Raw genomic sequence first — 24,068 nt, forward strand, 5'->3', positions numbered from 1 at the left:
TTATTATCCCTGTTTTACAAATGGGGAAACTGAGGCACAGGGAAATAAAGCAGTTTGTGCAAGGTCACTCAGCTAATAAATGGTAGTCCTAAAGTTCAAACAGAGACCCTCTATTTCAAAGCTTGTGCTTTTAACCACCATACTTCCTCTCCAATGTGTGGTAGGCTTCTTGGAAATAATTTAGAATAACTGTGCTTTTTCCCATACATAAATGAAACTTACTGTTTTCGTTAAAAAACAACAAAACTCTTTTATCTGGAATCTATGAATAAAAACATAATATCCAAAACACATACAGAAATGCAAACGTATATATATAAAGACAAAAACAAAACACCTTTCCAAAACAACAGTTTCAAGAGTTTAGGAATCATTGAGTGGTTTGAGAAAAGGGTGTGATGAGGCTTGAAAGTCTTTCTGGTTTATGGAGTATCTAGGTAACCTCTTAAGGCCACTCACTATGTTACACTGCATTACTCAGTATCAGCAAGGCTTTGACTTTGAACTTGGGCTACCTGTTCATAAATTCACAGTTGCAGACAATGTAGTATTTCAAGTGAGAATAAAGTTCCATCAGACCCATGGCCACACACATATTTTCGTTTGGTTTGAAAGAATGCATGTGCTTTTAGGTCACCTGTGACCTCTATGCTTGCACAATACAGCTTCAGCCCTCTGTGAAGGTATTTATCCTTATCAAACAAGCATGTTAAATTTCCATAGAATCAGATCTTTGTTGTGTTTTGCTTTTCAACAATGTGTATTACCTGTAAAAGATTATATAATGTGTATCAGATTTGGAGATTAGTTCCTATTTTTAAATGAAATGTTTCATTTAATACTTTATTTTTACCCACAGAAAAATCAGTAGCACTCTAAATCCTGAAACTAAAACTACAAAACTTGAGTAATTGGTGGATACTTTAAGATTCAGTAGAAATGCAAAACATAATAGTGTGGAATAATGTACAGTTTAGATGAAAAAATTGCATGAGAAATAATATAAACTTGACACCTGAGACATGTCTACATGGAGAACAAATTATTTAATCAACACAGCTGATTGTTTGGGGGAAAAAGAAATCTCTGCTTCTGGAAAGTCAGTAAATTAGAGAGTATATCAGAGAAAACATGGTTATAGAAAGATTTCTATATAAAGCCACCTGCAGATATGTGTGTGTGTCTTTGCACATACACATACCTGCATACATACACACATACATATATTTTTGCCTGCTTGTCAATGTTTTAATATATACACAAATATAACTATATCTAAACAACTGTACAACTTTACAACTCTAGATCTGTATATCTATATATATGTAGAATGGTGTGTGCGTGTGTATACACATGTGCATACATACCACACACAACTAGATAGATAGATGATAAATGTAGACTTGTATAGTTGTTTGTATGTATATATATGTGTGTGAGCATGTGTGTGTGTGTGTATTGTTGGCCTGCACTGAACTGGCATAGTGTTTTAACTTTGAATTAGTTGCTAAGATTTAGAAATAAGACATCTTCACATAAAAATGGGTATACCTGGTAAGACTGAGCTCATATTCCTGCATAGCAGCAATCCTTTAGAGCTGGAGAGTGGTCACCTCTTTTAGATGGAGCTTATATTCTCCATTTTGCTACAGTTTCCATCAGTCTTAATTGTCCTTTTCCAACTGAGTCATTTATCCTCATAGCCTCAGAGCAGTTCATGAGATCTTCCTTGGCAGTGAGAAACAGTCATTACAGTGGCCTCTGTTATTGCTGAACTTTAACAAAGAATAACTACAGAAATTTAATTTAACCTAGAAATCTAGGTTCTACCCCTTTACACACACGCCACTTACAACAATTGTTTAGCTGTTTACACGTAGGATTCTTACATAGTAAAACTATCTGAATAAATTGGAAACCCTGAAAGATAGATAATGATAGTGAATTTAACAATGAAAGCAGCTCATTTTATTTTTTATTTCCTAAGTACTAATTCATTTAATACTCATAGCAAGATTGTAAGGCAAGTGGTATGATAATCCCCATTTTACCAATGATGAAATGGAGACAGAGAGGTTAAGTAACTCTCCTATGATACACAGCCTGTAAGTAGCAGAGCCATGATTCAAATCAACAATCTAGACTCTACTTTTAATTATTCACTACAACTATGTGAGCAAGATTTTATTTTCTACCTACAATTTATTAGAATTCCATTCTTAAAACTGTAATTAATCATCTTTTTTTTTTTTTCAGGGTACAAACAATCAAATACACAAGAAAAGACGTTCCAGTTCTTACCTCCTTTCTGAGGATATGTTGAATGATCCCAATCTCAGACAAAGGGCAATGAGTAGGGCAAGCATATTAACAAACACTGTAGAAGGTACGGAATAATATTCTCTTTACCATACAGATTTTTAACAAAATTCAGGTAAGTCCTAGTCAGCCTTAAATAGATATAGCAAGTTCTTAGAAAGAATTCAAAGGATATAAAATGGTTATAAACAATGGTAAGGCTAACCAATGGACACTAAAGGAATTGTCTTTATGTGCTTAAAAAGTGGATAAAGTTATTTGTGATTAAAGACAGGCTTTGGGTGATACGCCTTTCAAAGATAGATAGCTTTATGGTACTAAATGAAGAAAGGGAGGTTAACCCAGGCCTGTGTGGTTCTCTCACTATGTATTCTTCGAAACTTTACCTAGCCTCTTGGAATTGATCATCTTTCTAAAATGTGAGAAAATAATACAAACTTCCAGGTGTTTATACATTGCTGCCTCTGAGCACCTTCTATAAAATTGCAAAATGGTAATATGTGACATGACATCTGTTAAGATTGTGATCCAAAGGAATTAGAGAAAGCAGTTCAGAGAATATGATGTGAATAGTAGTGGTCGGTCAAAGGGTGGCAATTTAAAAAATGTGTTGGCTCCCACCTTCTCTCCCCACAATGTGCCCCAGGTCTTACCTTGTCCACGGGCTACCACCTCATCCCCCGACATACCCATGATGGGCCCAGTCAAAGTTTTCACCCACCTCCTAAGTTTATGATGAGAACTAAATGGGCTAATGGTGTTCAGTGCCTATTGCATGAGTCACTCTATAAATTATTTCCAGTCTCTTGGTTCTGGGATCGTTTTCACCTGTGAACTAGCAAGAGCTTTTCCTGGAGAGAGTAGAAGTGTGTTATTGTTGTAATGGGTTAAGGACACAGGGGAAAGTATGTATACTGGTATACATACATTTATCTTAAAAATATACATATCTCCATTAAGAAAACATCATTTCTCTTGTTTACTGTCATATGTTAAGTATATGTTTCTCTCAGAGATATCCATATCTGCTCTCATTCATTAATTTCACTGCCTTCTCCTTGGTTGATCTAGTAAATGAATGTGTGATCTAAGATTTTTATGTAACATGCTATGCTTTCATAGAAACAGTACTGTTAAATTTGCAAAGTCTAAACAGAAGACTTGTTTCAGTGTTAAAGTATACTGCTGATTTGTATCTGGTGAGGAATAAAAAGTATACAATATGCAAATGATTGACTTGGTGTTCTCTGTTGTTTTTTCTCCCAGAACTCGAGGAGTCCAGACAAAAATGTCCACCTTGGTGGTACAGATTTGCACACACATTCTTGATCTGGAATTGCTCTCCATATTGGATAAAATTCAAAAGACTTATCTATTTTATTGTAATGGATCCTTTTGTAGATCTTGCTATAACCATTTGCATAGTTTTAAACACTCTGTTCATGGCTATGGAACATCACCCAATGACTGATGAATTCAAAAACGTGCTCACTGTGGGAAATTTGGTAAGTCTCTTAATGTGAGTTATGTTCCCAGAGCTGCTCTCTTTGTTTGTCATGATTGTCGTTTCTTTTTTTGAAGTCAGATGGATATTTAGTTAGGTAATTAGGCATCTCCAGAATTCACAGTATGAATCATTGTACAGAGTCAAGTTTCTGGTGATAGTTACTATTTTTAAATAATTTTGCAGTAATATTGAGGCCTATAAATAACAATACTATTTCCATAACGAGTCACATCTTGGGAGTTGATAGTGTGTTCTGTTTTTCTGCTGGCATGTCTCTTAGCAGCAACACTTTGAAAATTTGATACTTCCTTACCCATTTTATAATTACACTGCAGCTTCCTTGTGAGTACATACCCTACATGTTTTCAGAAAAGCTATGGATACTTTGTTTTGACATAATAGGTAAAGAATCTAGACCTTTGGAGGCCCAAAGTCCTGAGTTTGAATCCTGGTTTTGCCTCTTACTCGTTATATGACCTTGGGAAAATGTTTTAATATCTATAATCTTTAATTTTCTCATTTATATAATTATAATACTTTATAAAATAATAATAATTCTTTAATATAATGATAATAATTTTTTATATATCATATTATTGAAAGGAATAAAAACTTTCTACTTATCATCCTGGCATATAGTAAGTACTCAACAAATCAAACCTATTGTCATCATCACCATCATGCTTTCAATGAATCAGCAGAAACAAGCCTTAAGAACAAGAATATTTAGAAACCAGAATGATTAAACTAGACACAGAAGACGTAAGGGCAGACTAGAAGGATTCTGGTAGGAAAGTTGATGCTCTTTAATGTGCAGTGTTGATCGCACTCAAGTTAATTAATGCCTTACGGCAAGTAGAAAGTGCTAGTATCCAACAATCTGCATGAACCAGGCAGAAGTACTATTTCACAGCCAAAAGGTCCCAACTTATGACTCTTCATAAATCATAAAAAACTCTGGATGTCTTTGCAAATGTCTGTATAAGATAATTTTACCTTTGCCGTGGTCCCAAACCAATCGATCTTTGAAGTCAAAGAGTGTTTCTGAGTTGATCGTCTCTCTAAAATTTCTTATGAATATTCCCAGTCAGGATGTTTAAAACTCATGTGCTCTAAGTTAGCATTCTTCTTTCTTTCTATTCCTCACTGGAAAAAGGCAGGACTGTCTAGTTTCTAATTGTTGGTAGAGGTCCAGATTATGAAAATCAGTACCTTCTTACTGAGTTGGCTGCATCACTGTGAATCCAAAAAAGACTCACCATGTTTCTTGTCTATAACTACAATCCCAAGTCTGGGTGGTCCCTGCTAGTCTTCCTGATGCTGCATTATTTTAAAAATGACTCACGCAGTTATAGAGCTAATAACTATTTCCCTTTGAACCTTCTTTGCTCAGTTTCTTTGAATCAAATTGTACCCGAATGATTCATAAGTCTTTCACTGTTGCCTTTTTAAATGAGTCCTTTGATGCCATGTCATGAATTAATGATGTTTTGTGATGCACTTTTGTGTCAAAGCTTTGGCAGTCTTACCTTACCTGCTACTGTATCAATTAAATACTTTTTCCTTTACTGATAAATCTTTAAAGAGTGAGTCAATTTGTTCCTTATTACCCTAAGAGTAGTCAGACCAGAAAAAAAGCCTGGTTCAAAATTTTTGTATCAGTCTGTTTCCTTTATATTATCTTCCAGAATAACTTGTTGACCCACAAAACTTGTTTTGCAAAGATTGCCTGTGTTAATTTTCTAAGGTTTTATTTATCTGAAATTTTAGTATGCTTTTCTATGATGCTATCTAAAGGTGATGAGAGCTGATAGGTGAGTTAGAGCTTCATAACCCTTCGATGCTTGTATTAGAGCTATAGGACTAGTGATACTTGGTTTGTAGGATTGAATGAAATAATAATATGTTTATAAAGTATCTAGCACATTGTCTGAAACACAGTAAATGCTAAACATATAGTCATTATTATCGTTAGCTTGATTCCATACCTTCTAATAATACTAGAAAAATATTATATTTTTTCATGTAGGTCTTTACTGGCATCTTTGCAGCTGAAATGGTTTTAAAACTAATTGCCATGGATCCATATGAGTACTTCCAAGTAGGATGGAATATTTTTGACAGTCTTATTGTGACTTTAAGCTTAGTGGAGCTTTTTCTAGCAGATGTGGAAGGATTGTCAGTTCTACGATCATTCAGACTGGTAAATATAGACCAACCTTACCATTATATTCTATATATAAAGGGGTGTTTCTTTGGTTTTGCATTATTATTATTTAAAACTTTTGGAGGTTTGAATCAAAAGACAAGATTAGGTCTCAATATCTAGTAAAATAAAGCCCATTCAGTAACATGTACTTAGAGCTCAAAATCACAGAGATATCTTAATTTTAGGATCTTGAAGACATATTCAGTTGTATGCTAGTATAATGGTAGGGCGATGATTTATATCGCAATAAGCTTATGGTTTATAGAATTTCAACCATTATAATATGTTCAGTACTTTGTGTATTTGATAATTAAAGATTATACCCTCAAAATTGTTCTCTGATATCAAAAATATTAAAAAGTTAAGACTTTCTAATGCTTTTTTCCTCTAACATGTTAGGCTTTCTCCCTATGTCAGCATGAAAAAAATTATGAAAGTATCAGAAAATAGAATTAAGGATAAATTTTCAATTTAAAGGATATCTGATAGAGGTTCTATAACAATCCTGAACTAAAATTACAGTTCCTTCAAAATTTGTGTGGTAATTATATGGTGGCAAGTATAACAAAATAACAGGAATATTGAGAGTAGATCAAAACGAAAAGTAGAAATAATCGATTTTAGCTAGGTAATAATGACAGTATTTTAGAACTAAATTTTGGAACAAAATTCAAGATTGGAAACATTGAGAACTTTTTCATAAAAATTAATATTAAGCTTTGTGTTGACTTTTAGCTCCGAGTTTTCAAGTTGGCAAAATCTTGGCCAACACTGAACATGCTGATCAAGATCATTGGTAACTCAGTGGGGGCTCTGGGTAACCTCACCTTGGTGTTGGCCATCATCGTCTTCATTTTTGCCGTGGTCGGCATGCAGCTCTTTGGTAAGAGCTACAAAGAATGTGTCTGCAAGATCAATGAAGACTGCACACTCCCACGCTGGCACATGAATGACTTCTTCCACTCCTTCCTGATTGTGTTCCGAGTGCTTTGTGGAGAGTGGATAGAGACCATGTGGGACTGCATGGAGGTCGCCGGTCAAGCCATGTGCCTTATTGTTTACATGATGGTCATGGTCATTGGAAACCTGGTGGTATGTAATCTGATGTTCATACATTTAAAATTCTCCATAGAAAATTTTACATGATGATATGATCAGTTACTTTTATAATTATAGGATTAATTAGATCTAAAACTGTTAATTATAATGGAATATTGACTATTTTAATTCAGTGAAGAACAGAAAAGAAAATGAAATATTGTCTACATTTCTGTGCCAGATAACCTATATTTATATTTTTCACAATATTTATTTTAATGGAAAGTTTTCTATTTTATTCTTTCATTTTGATAGTGATGTCATATGAATTACATCTGTGGTTTTCATGTCTCTTAAGTGTTGATTCCAATGTGAAGCTATACTAGTAAATAGAATATGATTAAATTAACAATAACAAAAATGAAGTTATAGTGGAACAAGGCAAATGGAAGGACTAGTCCTGCTCTGTTAAAGTCACATATAAGACTAGCACCTATAACAAGTATCAGCAAACAATATGGCCCATGGGCCAAATCCCACACACTGCTTGTTTTTGCATGACCCTGCAAAACTGAAATGTTTTTTACATTTTTAAATTGTTAAAAAAAAATAAAGAAAAATCTTTTTTGGCACATGGAAATTATATGAAATTCAAATTTCAGTTTCCATAAGCAAAATTTATTGAAACATGGACATGCTCATTCATTTACATATTGTCTTTGGCTGTTTTACTCTACACAGACAGGTCTGAGTAGTGTCCATAGAGATTCTTTGTCCTACAAAACCTAAATAATTTATTATCGGGCCCTTTTACAGAAAAAGTTTGCCCACCACTGCTCTATAGCATCTCTTTTACAAGTGATCTGCTTCTCCATTAGTGTTTTCCTAGCTTGTATGCCTTCACTGTTTGTTTCCTCCTTTCTTATACGTACCTGTTGGTAGGAATTTTCAAGCTTAGAGGCAGGAGATAATTGGGATAAGATGCTCTTCAATGACTCAATTCAATTTTCAAAGCCACCATGTTGGTTTGGTTTAGTTGGTCTACCTAGCATCAGACTCTTCATCAGGTATCCCAGGAGGTTGTCTGTGATAATAGCCATATGGCTAGTACCTTCACTCCCCACTGGTTTGAATATAAGTTGCTCATTTTTTTTGTCCTTGCAGCCCACATGCCAACCTGAAAGTTGCTAAGAGAGTAGACTTAAATGTTCTCACCACAAGAAAATAATGGTAATTATGAGACATGATGGAGGTATTCCCTAATATATAAGGATATCAAATCAACATGTTGTACACTTTAAACTTACACAGTGTTGTATGACAATTATCTCTCAGTAAAGCTGGAAAAATGAAATCTAATTGAAAATTTGAAGGAAAAAAAATCTATTAACATTTGCATTGATTAGGGAGACTAAAGGGTAAAATGAGCCCTTGGCTTCCCATCAACATTCCTATTAAAACATACACATAAACAAACATGCATTTCATAGTGAAATATATTTTTCATTGACAATAAAAACCAAAATGAAAATAACCAATTCTGAATTCCTTAATGATTCATCAAATTGTTTTCTATGCTTTTCTTTTCCCCCTCCCTCTCAGACTCTTCTCTTAAACTAGACATATTAACACAGACATTTTTTTAAAAAATTTTATTTATTTATTTTTGGCTGTGTTGGGTCTTCATTTTTGTGTGTGCACTTTCTCTAGTTGCGGCGAGCGGGGGCCACTCTTCATCGCGGTGCGCGGGCCTCTCACTGTCGCGGCCTCTCTTGTTGCAGAGCACAAGCTCCAGACGTGCAGGCTCAGTAGTTGTGGCTTACGGGCCTAATTGCTCCGCGGCATGTGGGATCTTCCCAGACCAGGGCTTGAATCCATGTCCCCTGCATTGGCAGGCAGATTCTCAACCACTGCGCCAGGGAAGCCCAACACAGACATTTTTAACTTGTGCTTTTCTACTTACATTTCTGAGAAATTGTTTTAGGTGTGAGCAAAATCAGGGGTGAGTCCCTTTTCCTCAGTTTGGTCTAATTTCGATTGTTTAAATATGAGGTAGATGTTTTTGGCCATGAAGAGACTTAACTGAAAGTTTATTTCAATTATCTTTTTGTTTTTTATATAAAACACTTTTAAAATATGATTTACGTATTTTTAGCCCTCTGTAAGAATTCTTTTTGTTTTTTCTTTCCACAATGTTCAGTTCACCTGGACCCTTACCTCCAGGAGGAAAAACAGAAATAGTTTGCACACAAACAGAACTTTGCTTCAAGTCGGAGTTGTCTTGACCTGGAGTTGTCCGGGGCGAAAATGATTGGCAGTGAAGCCACCCAATCATAATGCCATTGTCTCATTTGAATTGGGTTCAATGGGCAGGTCTTTTTCTTTGCTTTAAAAGCTTCATTAAGGGACTTCCCTGGCAGTCCAGTGGTTAGGACTCCATGCTTCCACTGCAGGGGGCACGGGTTTGATCCCTGGCCAGGGAACTAAGATCCCGCATAACACACAGTGCAACCAAAAAAAAAATAAAAAGCCTCATTAAGTTGCAAGTTGGCAAAAATCTCGGACAGAATATTTTATTACAGGCACTCTGCAAGTATTATGTGTTCCATTTGTTGTAATAAGTGACGTTTATCTCCTGGGAAAAGTGAACACAGATCTTGGCTTAAGTTACCTTCAGCACGATAGACACTAGTCACAATTTTCTTGTTCTACTTGTTTCTCACAGGTAACAAATATCAATTAAAGGTAGTGTTAGAAGAGCTATTTAGACCCATAAAAGGGAATTTGGACAAGGGATTCCTGCTGTAGAAAGGAACTTAGGAATGACATCCTGGTAATGGTGAGGGAGCATTCTCTTTGCTCCTCATACCCTTTAAGGGTATGGCTGATCTCTGTTCTCCAGAGTTCACAGAAGCTCAGACATGGAGAGACTGATGAGGACTCTAGCTTCTCCTCTACACCTATCATATGTTCTTATCTATGGGTGAAGAAGTGCAGGGCTCTTCATTGCTGGTTTGGATTTTGGCCTGTATTTCAGAAAACTGCACTTATTTTCGTTTTTATTTCCTGTCTCCCTTTTTCTCCACACCCTATCCCCACCCTGACATAGGTCCTCAACCTATTTCTTGCTTTATTATTGAGCTCATTTAGTTCAGACAATCTTACAGCAATTGAAGAAGACACTGATGCAAACAACCTCCAGACTGCAGTGGCTAGAATTAAAAAGGGAATAAATTATGTGAAACAAACCTTACGTGAATTTTTTCTAAAAGCATTTTCCACAAAACCAAAGATTTCCAAAGAGATAAGACGAACAGAAGATCTAAATTATAAGAAGGAAAACTACATCTCTAACCACACAGTTGCTGAAATGAGCAAGGATCACAATTTTCACAAAGAAAAAGATAAAACCAGTGGTTTTGGAAACAGCATGGACAAATACTTGGTGGAAGAAAGTGATTGTCAATCATTTATTCATAATGCCAGCCTCACAGTGACAGTGCCAATTGCACCCGGGGAATCTGATTTGGAAATTATGAATACTGAGGAACTTAGCAGTGATTCAGATAGCGAATACAGCAAAGGGGTAAGATTGTTTTATACACATTTTGTTTCATGTTATTAACTAGTACGAAATGAGTTAAAATTTCAGATTTTTTGCTGTCCTAAGTTTATTCTAATATTGCATACTAATGAGTAGTTTGTGTGTATGTGAATTTATACTGTAGCTTCCTGAAGGTTCATATGGTAAGGTTTTACTTACTGGTTCTTCATACCTGATATAATCCATTTAGCGAAATTTGAAAGTACCAGGTATCTTTAAGTCTTCCCTTCCTTTATTCCCTGTTTGTTATCAGTTGTAAAGCCATATACCTTTCACAGTGTCTGTTGAATCCACAGCTCTTGTTCATCACCTTTCCCTTTGCCCTCTCTACTTCTTGCCGAAACCATTCCACGTGGATTCCCCACTGGTGTCTCTGCCTCCATTTTCCATCTACTCTAATCCACTTGTTTGATTAATTTTACTTAGGTTCAATCCTAATCATACTTCTCCTTTGAAGTATCCTTGATCCCCAGCGTAGATTTGAATTGTGGACCATACATAAAGCCTTCACACCATGGCCCTGACCAGCTGTCTCTCCTGGGCTTGCTAGGGCTCCTGTGCCTGAACCAAGCCAATTTCCTTCTGGGCCACATACACTCACAACCTGCATGATTTTGCTTGGGGTTTCCTTCTTCAGTCAAAATCCTAAACACGTACTTCAAGTCATAGCCCTCAGCTTCCTCGCGTGTAAAATTATTAGCCCTTACAGCATAGGGTTAGGTGAGGGTTAAATGAATTAACACATGTAGGATGCTTAGAACAATACTCAGAGTGCTCAGAAGTGGTAGCTGTTGCATCATTCCTAGTTTCTCTTCAAACAGATATGATCTCTTTTTTTTTTTTTTTTTTGCGGTACGTGGGCCTCTCACCGCTGCGGCCCCTCCCGCTGCGGAGCGCAGGCCCAGCGGCCACGGCCCACGGGCCCAGCCGCTCCGCGGCACGCGGGATCCTCCCGGACCGGGACACGAACCCGCGTCCCCTGCATCGGCAGGCGGACTCCCAACCACTGCGCCACCAGGGAAGCCCGATATGATCTCATTTTGAACCCCACACAATTTTATGCCTTTTCCTAGATTTATTATTTAGCCTTGTATCTTAATTTTTTTGAGAAATTATTGTATGCATCAAATGGTACTGTAAACTCATTGAAAACGGGAGACTTTTATTAAAACTTTTTTTGTATCCTCCTTCCCCACACCTGGTTGCATATATCCAAAGCATTATTGAGCTGTATTTTTATTAATATGGAATATAATAATCATAAGTGAGTTTTATCACAAAGCATTTTTTATGGCATCTCTTTAAAGTTCTAAGATATCACTTTAAAATACTTTTCCTTTCTTTAGGTCATATTTGAAAGTATTTGACAGGTATTTCCCAAACATCTTCTATCTTCTTAACCTTATATCAAGAACTATCCTCCATGAATTTATAGTGGATTTTGGAACAAAGATACACAGCTCTGTGTGTGTGTATGTGTGTGTGTACGTGTGGGCATTGCACACCATATGACCAGTACTAGGTGCAGAGTAAATGTTCAATACTTACTTATTGAATGAATAGATGATTACATAAATTATGAACATATATATTTTACGTAGCCAAAAAAATTATTTCCAAGATCACAAAGTAAGGAATCAAATATTTTATTTTTTATTTAAAAAATCTTTACGTGGAAGAAGTAATCCAAAATTCAAAAGGTGTGGTTGATTTGGCTTGAAGGTAGAAAATTCGATTTCACATACCCCGCTCAGGAACAGTAATCTGGGTCTAGTCTCATGTGAAAATGAAAACTAATTCAATTACCCATTTTTCTGCCTACAAAGATTAGAGTTCTAAAACCCTAACTGCCTGGCAGACTTTCTGAATAAGCTTGAGATTCTGGGTGTTAAAGCACTTTGGTAGCTTGGTTGAGTTTACCAAATACTGCTTTCCTCTTAATATTTGGGAGGAATCATTTCTTACCTGGTCGTTTTTTCTTTTCTCAAAGCCTGTGACTCTCCCTACATGGATCTCCTTAGTCGCTGGCAAAAATCATATTCTTAGTATGTTGAATTATAACATTGTAAAAGGGACTATAATAGACCTGCCCCATTTAGCACCTCATTTCCTAACTGAGAAAGCCATTAAGAGGAAGCGACTTTTATCTATAGTTATAAAGCTGGTTCAAGGCAGAGCCAAGACAAGAATCCCAGTCTTGTTATTCATAAGTCTACCTTCCTTCTCCTGTCTTTGTCTATTTCAGGGATAAAACCCACATTCCTATTGGGGTTAATACCCAGTTTGTCTCCCCTGGGATACTGAGCCATGCTTCTGAAGAATTTACATACCCTGTAGTATCCAGAGGAAGTTTGTGATGTCATAGTATCCAGCAGTCTTTTATAATTAATGATTTAGTCTATAAACTATTTGGTTACTGAAATAGACTATTTTAACCATCCATAAAGTTACTCTGCCACCTAGCCCATAAATCCTTCCTAAAAAGCATGAAATTTAGTGCACTTAAACTGTGTTATCCAAAGACCATTTGATGGTAACATTTTAATATTCTTAATTATCATTGGTTTTTGTTCATGACATTATAGTCATAACTACATGAGAAAAAATACACTTTTTCTAATTCATATCTGTGGTTTACATGGTATAATATTCAGGAGCTTGAGGCTACCTCATAGGTTGTAATAAGGAATACATAAACTAGTCTCTTTAAATCATTTAGCACAGTATTTGAGTTGGTAAGCCCTAAAAAAGTGTTAGGTGTTGTGTTTATTATTGAATTCATCATCATTATTAGCCCTAAAAGTTCAGATTTTAAATTATGGATTTTGAAAGTTTATCCTTCTTCATAAGACATTTTCCATGGCATATCTCAAAATGTGTCATCTTGAGTACATTCAAACCTACTTGACTATATACTGGACTTGAGAAGTAATGAAATTTCAAGCTCTACAGGAAATTTGTTAGATAATATTAAGCTGTTGCCAACTGTGACACCCTGTGTCTAGAGCCTGTCTCTCCAGTAGCTTGAGATTTAAATGATCCTAGTTATGACTTGTTGGTTTTATTTTTCAATTTGGATGACTAAAAAAATGCAGATTTCCTTATTCACCTAAAGTGTTTCTAACGCCCTTCCAGGCTAACCTCCCTGCTCTAATTCCCCTAATCTTCAGCTCTTACTTGAGTTCCCAATTTTTTAACTGCTATGTAACTTTCTTATTTTTCATGCCTCAGATATCTTTGAAATAATGATTCTATGTTCTTGATGAACCTTGCCCAAAGAGGGCAAATCATGATTATCCAATGGAAAATAATGCCCAATTGAATATATGTAAGTTATTTAAGTCTTAAGCACTACCTTGGAGTATGATGAAGAATGCATCCTCTGGAGATAGAATACTTGCCTTAGATCCTGTATTTAATGTTTGCTAATAACTCCATGATCTTGAGCAATTTAAAAAAAAACCTCTTTTTTTTCTAGTTTACTTGTATGCAACATAGAATTGTAATAAAGATTGAATGATTTAGGTAAACAAGTGCCTGTTGGAAAATAAGTGCCCAATTAACAATTATCATGGGTATGATTAGTAGTCATGTACACACTGTAAGTAGCTATTTGCTACAGGTTAAATTTTAGTGTGTAAAGACAAACACAGGAGCTTGTTACAAACGCCTGTTCTGGTCCATATCCTCCAAACTCTGCCGAAGTCTGGATGCAACCTCAGAATCCTTACCAGCAGGGTTCCCAGGGGCCACTGTGCTGGATTGAGTTTGCATAGGAAGTGAACCTAAATTCATCCCTGGTTTATTTTGATCCAGGTTTCTGAGAAATCATTTTCTTTATTCAGGGGCTGGGGTATTTTCCACTTTTACCTGTTGAAGAATCTGCATTTTGAACAGGGGGAAAGAATATCTTTGACCTTTGACACCTTTTCCTCTTTCCCTTTCCCCATCCAAAAAAACAAATCCACCCTCTCTTTCATGTCCTAGCATACTTGTTTTCCCATTGTATTTTATGGAGACTTTCTGTCCTCTTCTAGTGTCGGCTCTCAGATAGGCAGGTTTCCGTGTTCTGATAGACAGTTATATATACACTCCAGATTGAAGTCAAAATATTTTGTAATCAAACACCTTACCAGCAAATGACCAAAGAGATGAGTTCAAATAAGGTGTTGAGTAAAATATCTAAAAGAGTTTTGAGGCAGTAATTGGCAATAGAACGTCAGCATTTCTCTGAAGATAGAGTCTGTCTCAGAATCGAGAAAGACATACTGTCATCTCAAGGGGACCCATGAGAGTAAGACTCCTGTCACTGCTTCTCAGAATACACTCTAAACTGATGGCCCTTTTCAGAATCAGCCTCCACCTGAGGCAGCCCTCTAAGCCCTAGGCAAACATTAACACACTGCAGATTTTCACCATTAACAATGAAGTGCTTCATTATTATGAGCCTCAAATGAAGCATGAAATGCACCCATTCATTCAATAAATATTTATTGAGATCTACTATGCTCCAGGCACTGTGCTAACAGCTGCTTAGAGAAAAAAAAGAAAAATTTTTTTTCACCCAGCTGCAGTAATTCAATGTGATCTGGCTTAACTAAATTCTTAAGAAGTGTAGTTTTTTTCTCTTTTTTAAACATGCCAAATCTCAAAATTGAAAGTTCTAAAAAACTAAATTAATAAATTTTTTTAAATGGAGAGGTCTTTCTTGGAGAGTTAAAGAGACCCTTTGTTTTCAGTTATTACAGATTACTTATTTCTTTGCTTTAAAGATTAAAAAAAGAGCCATTTTACAGAATTGTGACGTTGATTTGAAAGTGTATGTAAATTTGGGGGAAAAACGTTAAATTTATCCAGTTTACTTCTCCAAATATTTTAAAACATAACAGCCTCATGTGATTTTGGAGTGGTTAAACTCTGACAGCTTTCAGAGAAGGTACTAGCTGTGAATCTAATACCCCAAATTTTCTTTACTGCTCTTTTGACAAATGTATCTATTATCAAGGCTTAAGGGAATTTGCTCCTGTTGTGTGCTCAGCAGAAAGGAAAACATCCTGTGTAAAGTTTTCCTGCACGGAAAGATCCCCTATTCATTCCTCCTCCAGTCAAACCCAGAAACTTTACTCAGCTTTAACGGAAAGATCCCCTATTCATTCCTCCTCCAGTCAAACCCAGAAACTTTACTCAGCTTTACTTAGTAGCTCTTTAGTGTTTTGAAACACTGTCTCCAAGTTGTGAGGGAGCTAGCTGAGGTCCTTGAAGAAAGGAAACCAATGAAACCTTCAAATTTTACATAATCAAACTTCTCACCTTCAACGGAGTGTCATTTAAAACACTGCAGACACAGTTATGCAAAATTTTTGTTCTTAAAGGAAGCAGAGTCCATTCACTTTGATCATTGTGAGAGAAAAAAATTGTGAAGGAATACATGAGTACATGTTCAGTAAACTGTGGCTATTCAGTTTTTCAACTCACATTTCCTAAGCACCTGCTTTTTGCCTTATGCCTGCTGGACACTAGAAAGGTGTCATCGGTGTACTCATTTCCTCAGTAGACGTAGGCTCAGGGTCTTCTTGCTCTCTGGCACTGTCTTAAGTGATAAAGAGTAAAGCAAGGTCCCTGCCTTTGAAGAGAAACATGTATGGAAATCAGAAATTATAATTAAACATATAAAAAAGAATTAAAACAGATTTTTAGAAAAAAATATTGAAACAGGATAAAGATATGGTTAATAATCTTGAAAATAAACTGGAATACTTCACAGTGGAGAATGCACTTGAAGAGGATTTTATGGTAAAAAGACAATTCATCAGGAAAAAGAGAATGAAAGAGAGGGAGCCCGGAAGAGAGGGGGAGGAAGGGAGGGAGACAGAGACGGAGAGAGACAGAGACACCCTTCTGGTAGATGTAATGGGCCCAGCATGTGGAAGCATCCAGATGCACAAAAGCCCATGAAATACACATGAGGATGGCCTGCTGGGAAGTAGTAAGTGACAGAGGTAAATTGGAGCCAGAGAGTAAATGGCTTGACTTACCATGGGCAAGAGATTGAAATAGGTTTCTTTTTATTTACCAGAAAGAGGAAACTTTGTCTTGTTTTGTTATACTTTGTTGTTAGCAAGCCTCTACTTTTTTTTTTTTGCGGTTCGTGGGCCTCTCACTGTTGTGGCCTCTCCCGTTGCGGAGCACAGGCTCTGGACGCGCAGGCTCAGCGGCCATGGCTCACGGGCCTAGCCGCTCCGCGGCATGTGGGACCTTCCCGAACTGGGGCACGAACCCGTGTTCCCTGCATCGGCAGGTGGACTCTCAACACTGCGCCACCAGGGAAGCCCCTCAAACCTCTACTTTTAAAGAAAGTTTGGTTGGGGGTGTAATAAAGGGGAGAGGATGAAAGGCTATTGAAGCCATCCGAAGCACACGTGATGAGGGCTCAATCTAAGGGAGTGGTGGTGGCGTGTGGGATAATGGTAAGACACCGCAAGTTAAAAAATAAGGGCTCAGGGTCTGGATATGTGAGTTGTGAGCTGTTTCAAAGGGTATATTCATTTCCTGTGGCTGTCATAACAGAGTATCACAAACTTGGGGCTTTATACAACAGAACTGTATCCTTAGATAGTTCTAGAGGCTGTAAGTCTGAAATGGAGGTGTAGGCAGGGCCATGCTCTCTGCAGGCTCTAGCGAGGATCCTACCTCGCTTTTTCCTAGCTTCTGATGGTGGTACTTCATCCTTGGCCTCCCATGTGTAGCAGCTGCATCACTCTGATCTTCGCTTCTGTTGTCACATGGAGTTCTCCCTATCTATCTCTGTCTTTTCATTTTATAAAGACACTAATTATGTTAGATTAGGGCCCACCCTAGTGAATTCCTCTCAATTTGACTACATCTGCAAAGACCCTATTTCCACATAAGGTCATATTCAGAGGTACCAAGCATTAGGACTTCAACATATCTTTTTTGGGAGATACAAATTAACTCATAATCAAAAGTTTTGGCTTAGATGACTGGATGGATATTGATGCTATTAAAAATACACGGGGTTGGGGGAGGGAAGAAAACTTGGGGGGTAAGATAGAGACAGAGTTTAATTTGGGGACATCTTAATTGTGAGCTATGTGCAGGGTAGCTAAGTGATGGTGAGCAGTAGGTATTTGGAGGTTTTAAGAAGATAAGTCAGAGTTGTAGACAGGTTGGAATTTTGTATGTTAATTTTGAGGTCAGGTTCCCTGGGAAAGCAACTCTGAGTAGTGTTCTCAGGTTCAGCACCTAACACCTGTAAGAAGTGAGGGAAGCGAGATGATTGCACAGAGGGAGAAGCTGAAATGCTCTGCAGTTGCAGCAGAGGCCTCAGCAGACCCTGTAGGCACCTCTGGCACTGGAATGACCCTTTGGAGTAGTCCCAAGTTGAAGCAAGGGGTCAGGACTTTGTGTGCTCCGCACCAGTCCGTCACTGGATACAGGCTCTCCCTCCACTCTTCCAGGCCAGGGGAGGGGATGTAACCTTGAGTAAGGCAGCTTCCTTCTGTATTTCAATTCCCAGAGAGGGACTCAGCTGTGAGCCTTCAGCTGCCAACACTCCTAGCAGGTGGAAGAATGAGTGGCTTGTCTGAAAGGGGGACTGGGGCAGTGCACCACAGCATCCACTGCAGTACAGGGACCATAGAAAGGAAGAGGACAAGTGATCAACTCAGCACTTGAGAAGTGGACACAAGAAAGCACCAAAGAGACCAAGGAGAAAATGTATACGTTAGCCACTTTCATATAAGCTATATAACTTTCCTCCTTAAAACAACCCAGGAAAGTGGATAATATGAATCTATATTTACTAAGATGCTAAAAGATTAAGAAATGATGCTGGTTAGTCACTGATGTTTCTAGGGTTCTTTAAAAATTTGAGCTCCAAGCTTTAACCACCATAATACATATCATAGAAAGGCAAGAGAGTGGATAGGAATATAATTATTTTCTGTTATATCTCTGTAATGTTGCAATTCAGGATCAGGTTTTCTGTTCTAATGGTATTGTGCATTTGCTGATTCGTGTTCAGTGTCTAATCCTCCTTAATGTTAATTTATTAGCTTATATTTTACTTTGATAATATAACAGAGCAGAGCAAAGTACAGTCCATAAGAGAATAATAAACCAGTCCATTGAGGATGTATTAAGTAAGGGATTATATCAGGTCAAAGGTACATGAAAGAAGGTGGCACCTAAGCTAGACCCTAAAGGATGGAGATCATTTCATTGTGTGAATGTGGTGGAGAAGGAAATCCCAGGCAGAGGAACAAACATTCATGTTGTTCATCTGATTCACTCATTCATTTTATCCATCCACCTATTCATCTATTCAGTATTCCATTTTTGAAAGCCATCATCTTTGGAGAAACTTAAATGTGCTTACTTGTTATTAAATTCATTCCTTTTATTGATTTTATAAAAAGTTGTTTAAATATTTGTAGTCATCGAAGTTAAATATTTATTTTTAATATATGGTGGTTTTAATTACATTGTTATTAGGTCTGTCTCTCCTTAGATTTTTTATAAAGTTTTTTCCAAAAAGAGGCAGTTGCAGGCAGTTTAGATTTCTTCTCTTTACTGCGTTTTAGAAAATATAATAATCTTCTCCAGAAATGCATTTGATTTGGCAAGATTTAGGGATTAGTTTCAATTACACCTTTGGGGGAAGCTGACATTTGATCCTATCTTTTATGCATAGATTCTTGCAAAAACAAAACAAAGCACCCCTACAGAATTTTACTTAGATAATTTCATTTTTGCAGATTGGTTCCAAACTATTTGAAATTATTTTCATCTTTATTGGATTTGTTCTTGTGTCTAAAAACAGTGAAATTTTGGTCTGACATTTAAATTAATGTTTCTTAATTTTTATATTTTGATAAATTTGAAAACATTCCTTTCCTGTAATGCTGTTTGAAATGTCAAAATTAAAAGTAAATCAAGAAATGCTAATTTTAGAATATACTTCAAAAACCACATACTCTCAACTCTCACCTCATTCCAATATTGAGGATCACTTATTTTAAAATGTTTGTTATGAAGAGCAAGCAGAATGCAAAAGATTGCCGTCGCACATTATATCAATAGTGTTTAAATTCATCTCCTAAATAACAGAACTATATTACTGTTTAGTTCATTATTTCTAAATCTGTATTGAATGATATTTAATCTTATTACTGTGTTTCAAATATATTGCTTTGCGTTGAGCATATAGCATGCATTGTCAAATATAACTAATTTCTACTTACAGGTATATGTCTTTAAACATTTCAAATCTGTTGATTAAACTGTTCCATCATGCTGCATTTACAGACTTCAGTACCTGACCTTCTTACTTCTCACAGGGGTAAAAACAAACTGGATCCATCAAGGATGCAGCTCTGTGCTTTTAACCAGGCACAGACATATGTGACCACTTTTACACAGGTTACCTAAAAAAAAATCATACATATGTATATGATATTTTTTTTCAGTGTCATGCATGCTGTTCAGCTACAAAATCTCTCTGCCTGACCCATTGCAAGAAAGTTAAAACATATACAATTTTTCCATAGATAAATTGACATCACAGCATGTCACTGGGGCAATTCCATCGTTTTTTGTTACTCTATTGCTTAATTCCTTGATACATCTCTCATGTCCTTAGGTGATTTCAAGTGCATGATCTATAAATTTTATTGGCTGGATTATAAAAGTTAGTATGTAACAGAAGCCACTGAAGCAGCATTTAATTAAAACACCTCTATCAACTTCCCCTCCTAATTTAAGCTATACAGTTGACCCTTGAACAACAGGGGTTTGAACTGCGTGGTTCCACTAATACTGGGATTTTTTCAGTAGTAAAGAATACAGTACTACACGATCTGTGGTTGGTTGAATCCACGGATGTGGAACAGAGGGTGCTGAGGAACGGTGGATGCGGAGGGCTGACTACGAGTTATAATCAGATTTTAGACCTCACAGAGGGTCGTGCCCTGACCCCCATGATGTTCAAGGGTTACCTGTATATATATAGATGTATGTCATACTAAATTGTCAGGTTTATTGCAATGAGAGTAGAGTTTTAATATTCTCACCATAATAACAACAAGGAAATGGTAATTATGTGAGGTGAAGGACGTATTAACTAACCTTATTGTGGTAAACATTTCACAATATATACATGTATCTAATTATCACATTGTTTACCTTAAACTTACACAATGCTGTATGTCAATTACATCTCAGTAAAGCCGGGGGGAAAAAATAAAAATTGTCACATTCAAATTCAGTAAATTAAAACTCAAGAAATAATTTTTGTGGGAGAAATATTTCAGGCATAAACATAAAATTCTTGTAACAGGAAAGGACCTTTCTAGTGTTAGTCGTGTATTCACAGGTAAGGAAATTGAGACTCATACAGTTTCTGAGTACACATGTAGAAAGTTGGAGACAGAGCCAAAGTACCCAGCTTCTAGGCCAGACTTTGAGTATGTTTTGAAACTATTTTAAGCACAATGATAACTAGGACTTTATTTCTTTAATTAATTCAGTAATATTTGATTTTTATTTGGCAGTATATAAAATGAATCAATTAATAATTTACTGGGCTCTGCCTATGAAGGAATGAGTTGTAAATGCCTGAAATGATTAATTTGATTCCAGAGCAGATTTACACACTGATGAGACTAAGTTTCTGATTATGTACGTTTGGCCCTCTGTATCCATGTGTCCTGCATGAGCAGTTTCAACTAATCGGGATTGAAAATATTTGGGGAAAAAATTCCAGAAAGTTCCAAACACCACAACATGAATTTGCTATACACCAGCAACTATTTACATGCATATACATTCTATTTACAACTATTTACATAGCATTCACATCGTATTAGGTATTATGAGTAATCTAGAGATGATTTAAAGTATAAGGGAGAATGGAAGGATGTGCATATGTTATATGCAAATACTACACCTTTTTATATAAGGGACTTGAGCATTTGCAGATTTTGCTATCTACTGGGGCCCTGCAGCCAACCTCCCAGGATACCGAGGGATGACTGAATATATTTCATGAGGAGATAGATATACATGTAACCTCAAGAAAGATAAGAGGTTTAAATGGAACATATTATGAAGTGAACACTAAACCTGTCAATAAGACATGAAACACTTTCCCTAAAATTAAAAGATTAATATGAATTGCTGTATCTGGCTAACACATATAAAAGAAATATACTACTCTGATATAATATCTTGTTTTAATTTTAGTATAATCTGTTGAATGAATGAACTCTAAAATTCCTTGGAAGGAAAAAAATCCACATTAATAAGAATCTTGCCATTTTTATATTTAATGCAGGTCATATTTTCAATTTCTCTGTCATTGTTAGGATGTTTGTATTATTGTTTTCCGTTTGCAATGATGAAAGCAAAACTCTATCCTAAAATTGATACACTCTAGGAATAGTAATGATAGGAGTTTCAAATTTAAAAAGAAACATATAATTGTTCTAGTTTACTTGCAGTTAATTTTAAAGGTGCTCCTAGGTAAAAGACAAATTTTTCTATTTCAAATTGATGGTGATTTACAGGCAATATTTTAGAGAACCATTTTATTCCAAAATGCATTAAATTTCCTTCCCCTAGAACCTAAGATGTACACATATACAATAGTATCTATATATGTACAGCTAAAACACAATTTTTGAGAAAACTGTTTCTAGAAATATATATGTGTGTGTATGTGTGTGTGTGCTTAATTCCTAAATTATTATTACTTTTTTCTTTTTTTTTTTACCAAACTACTGTTAGAAAACTTGAGGTACATATTAAGGAGTGGTTGTTCTCCAGATAAACAAAAATTCAGTTGCAAAAAATTGACTTGAAATACAATACTTTTCTTTGTCAGAAGCTACCTACATAAAGGTTAGGAAAAATATATTTTATCTGTGCCAAATTTTATTTTACATTGTGTTTGCAGTATTAGAAGCCCTGGTATTTAAAAACTATTGGAACGTTCCAAATGGAATTTTTCCAATTGGAATTTCTTTCCTTGTCCTTCCTCATTATGGGTAGTTTTAGGGAATACCATTAATCACTCAGATGTACAGGTAGTTTGTTTTTTGTCATTTCCTTTTTTATTATAAATAATATTTAGTGACCTTGAGTCATAGAGTATATGCTTTTACCTCACATTTTCCTGTCATGTTTGCTTGGAGTTTCCTAGCAGGCCTCAAAAATAGAACTGTTTAAGTGTTCGTTCCTAAAGTTTTTAAGGTATTCTTTCTGATTTGGCCCACTGTATTCCAGCTATTTAAATAAGCTATCCTCTGCAAATAGCAGTTCTGTGTTAGTGCACAAAGCCTTTGACTACCAGTGGTTGCTTTACCTTTCAAGACCTTACTGGTGAATGCCATTTGCCTTTCCATTAGAAAGAAGTTGATGATACTGTAGGATCTGGCTGAGAAATCTGTAGGTCGGATCTTATATGACCCAACTTTGCTGCATTTGTTTGTTTGTTTTCATACACAAGATCTTGATCTTGATCTTTCAGCCCCGTAAATTGTCCTGTTATTGAATAGAAAGTACCCTAGCTAGAAGATTCTGGGAAAACTAGGAACTTTCAGTAAACTATTTGCTTTATTTTGAATTTTGCTGGTGGTGACTGCGATTTGACCTCATTATTTCTCCATCAACTAATACTATAAACCATCTGACCCTGTGATGGAATTGTTAAGTAGATTTCCTGCTGAATGAACAACTGTTCCCAAAAAGCCTACACAGCTTCTCTAGTAGCGATAAACAAAACGCTAGGAAAGGAAAAACTCCATTTTCTTGCCCTTTATATGAAAAAGTGCTGGAGTTTTAGTTGCCCATAATGTGAGAAAAGAATTTACTGTAACTAGTAAATAAACTATTTTCTGCTAATTTAAATGGAAGTGAAATGAAAATCTAGATCACAGAGAGGAAAAAATATTTAATTTTCCATTGATGAAGTGTATCTGGAGTACTTTTTAACTTTGGTCATTGCCTTTTCTTTTTTTTAACATCTTTATTGGAGTATAATTGCTTTACAATGTTGTTAGTTGCTGCTGTATAACAAAGTGAATCAGCTGTATGTATACATGTATCCCCATATCCCCTCCCTCTTGCGTCTCCCTCCCACCTTCCCTATCCCACCCCTCTAGGTGGTCACAAAGCACCGAGCTGATCTCCCTGTGCTATGCGGCTGCTTCCCACTAGCTATCTATTTTACATTTGGTAGTATATATAGGTCCATGCCACTCTTTCACTTTGTCCCAGATTACCCTTACCCCTCCCCGTGTCCTCAAGTCCGTTCTCTATGTCTGCGTCTTTATTCCTGTCCTGCCCCTAGGTTCTTCTTAACCACTTTTTTT

General features: G+C 36.3%; 1 protein-coding gene across 1 annotated transcript in view; it reads left to right on the forward strand.

Moving 5' to 3' along the window:
* SCN9A (sodium voltage-gated channel alpha subunit 9) overlaps positions 1-24,068 on the forward strand; it is a 151,026-nt gene that overhangs the window by 86,868 nt on the left and 40,090 nt on the right. Inside the window, exons 14-18 of the mRNA XM_089916738.1 lie at positions 2,257-2,386; positions 3,586-3,824; positions 5,856-6,029; positions 6,771-7,127; positions 10,183-10,659. Coding sequence (XP_089772864.1) covers positions 2,257-2,386; positions 3,586-3,824; positions 5,856-6,029; positions 6,771-7,127; positions 10,183-10,659 — 1,377 coding nt within the window. The remainder of the gene's footprint in view (positions 1-2,256; positions 2,387-3,585; positions 3,825-5,855; positions 6,030-6,770; positions 7,128-10,182; positions 10,660-24,068) is intronic.

The sequence above is a fragment of the Delphinapterus leucas genome, chromosome 8, assembly GCF_059928025.1.
Source record: "Delphinapterus leucas isolate spDelLeu-1000000601 "Yukka" chromosome 8, BTC_Dleu_Yukka2, whole genome shotgun sequence".
In the NCBI taxonomy this organism is placed as follows: Eukaryota; Metazoa; Chordata; class Mammalia; order Artiodactyla; family Monodontidae; genus Delphinapterus; species Delphinapterus leucas.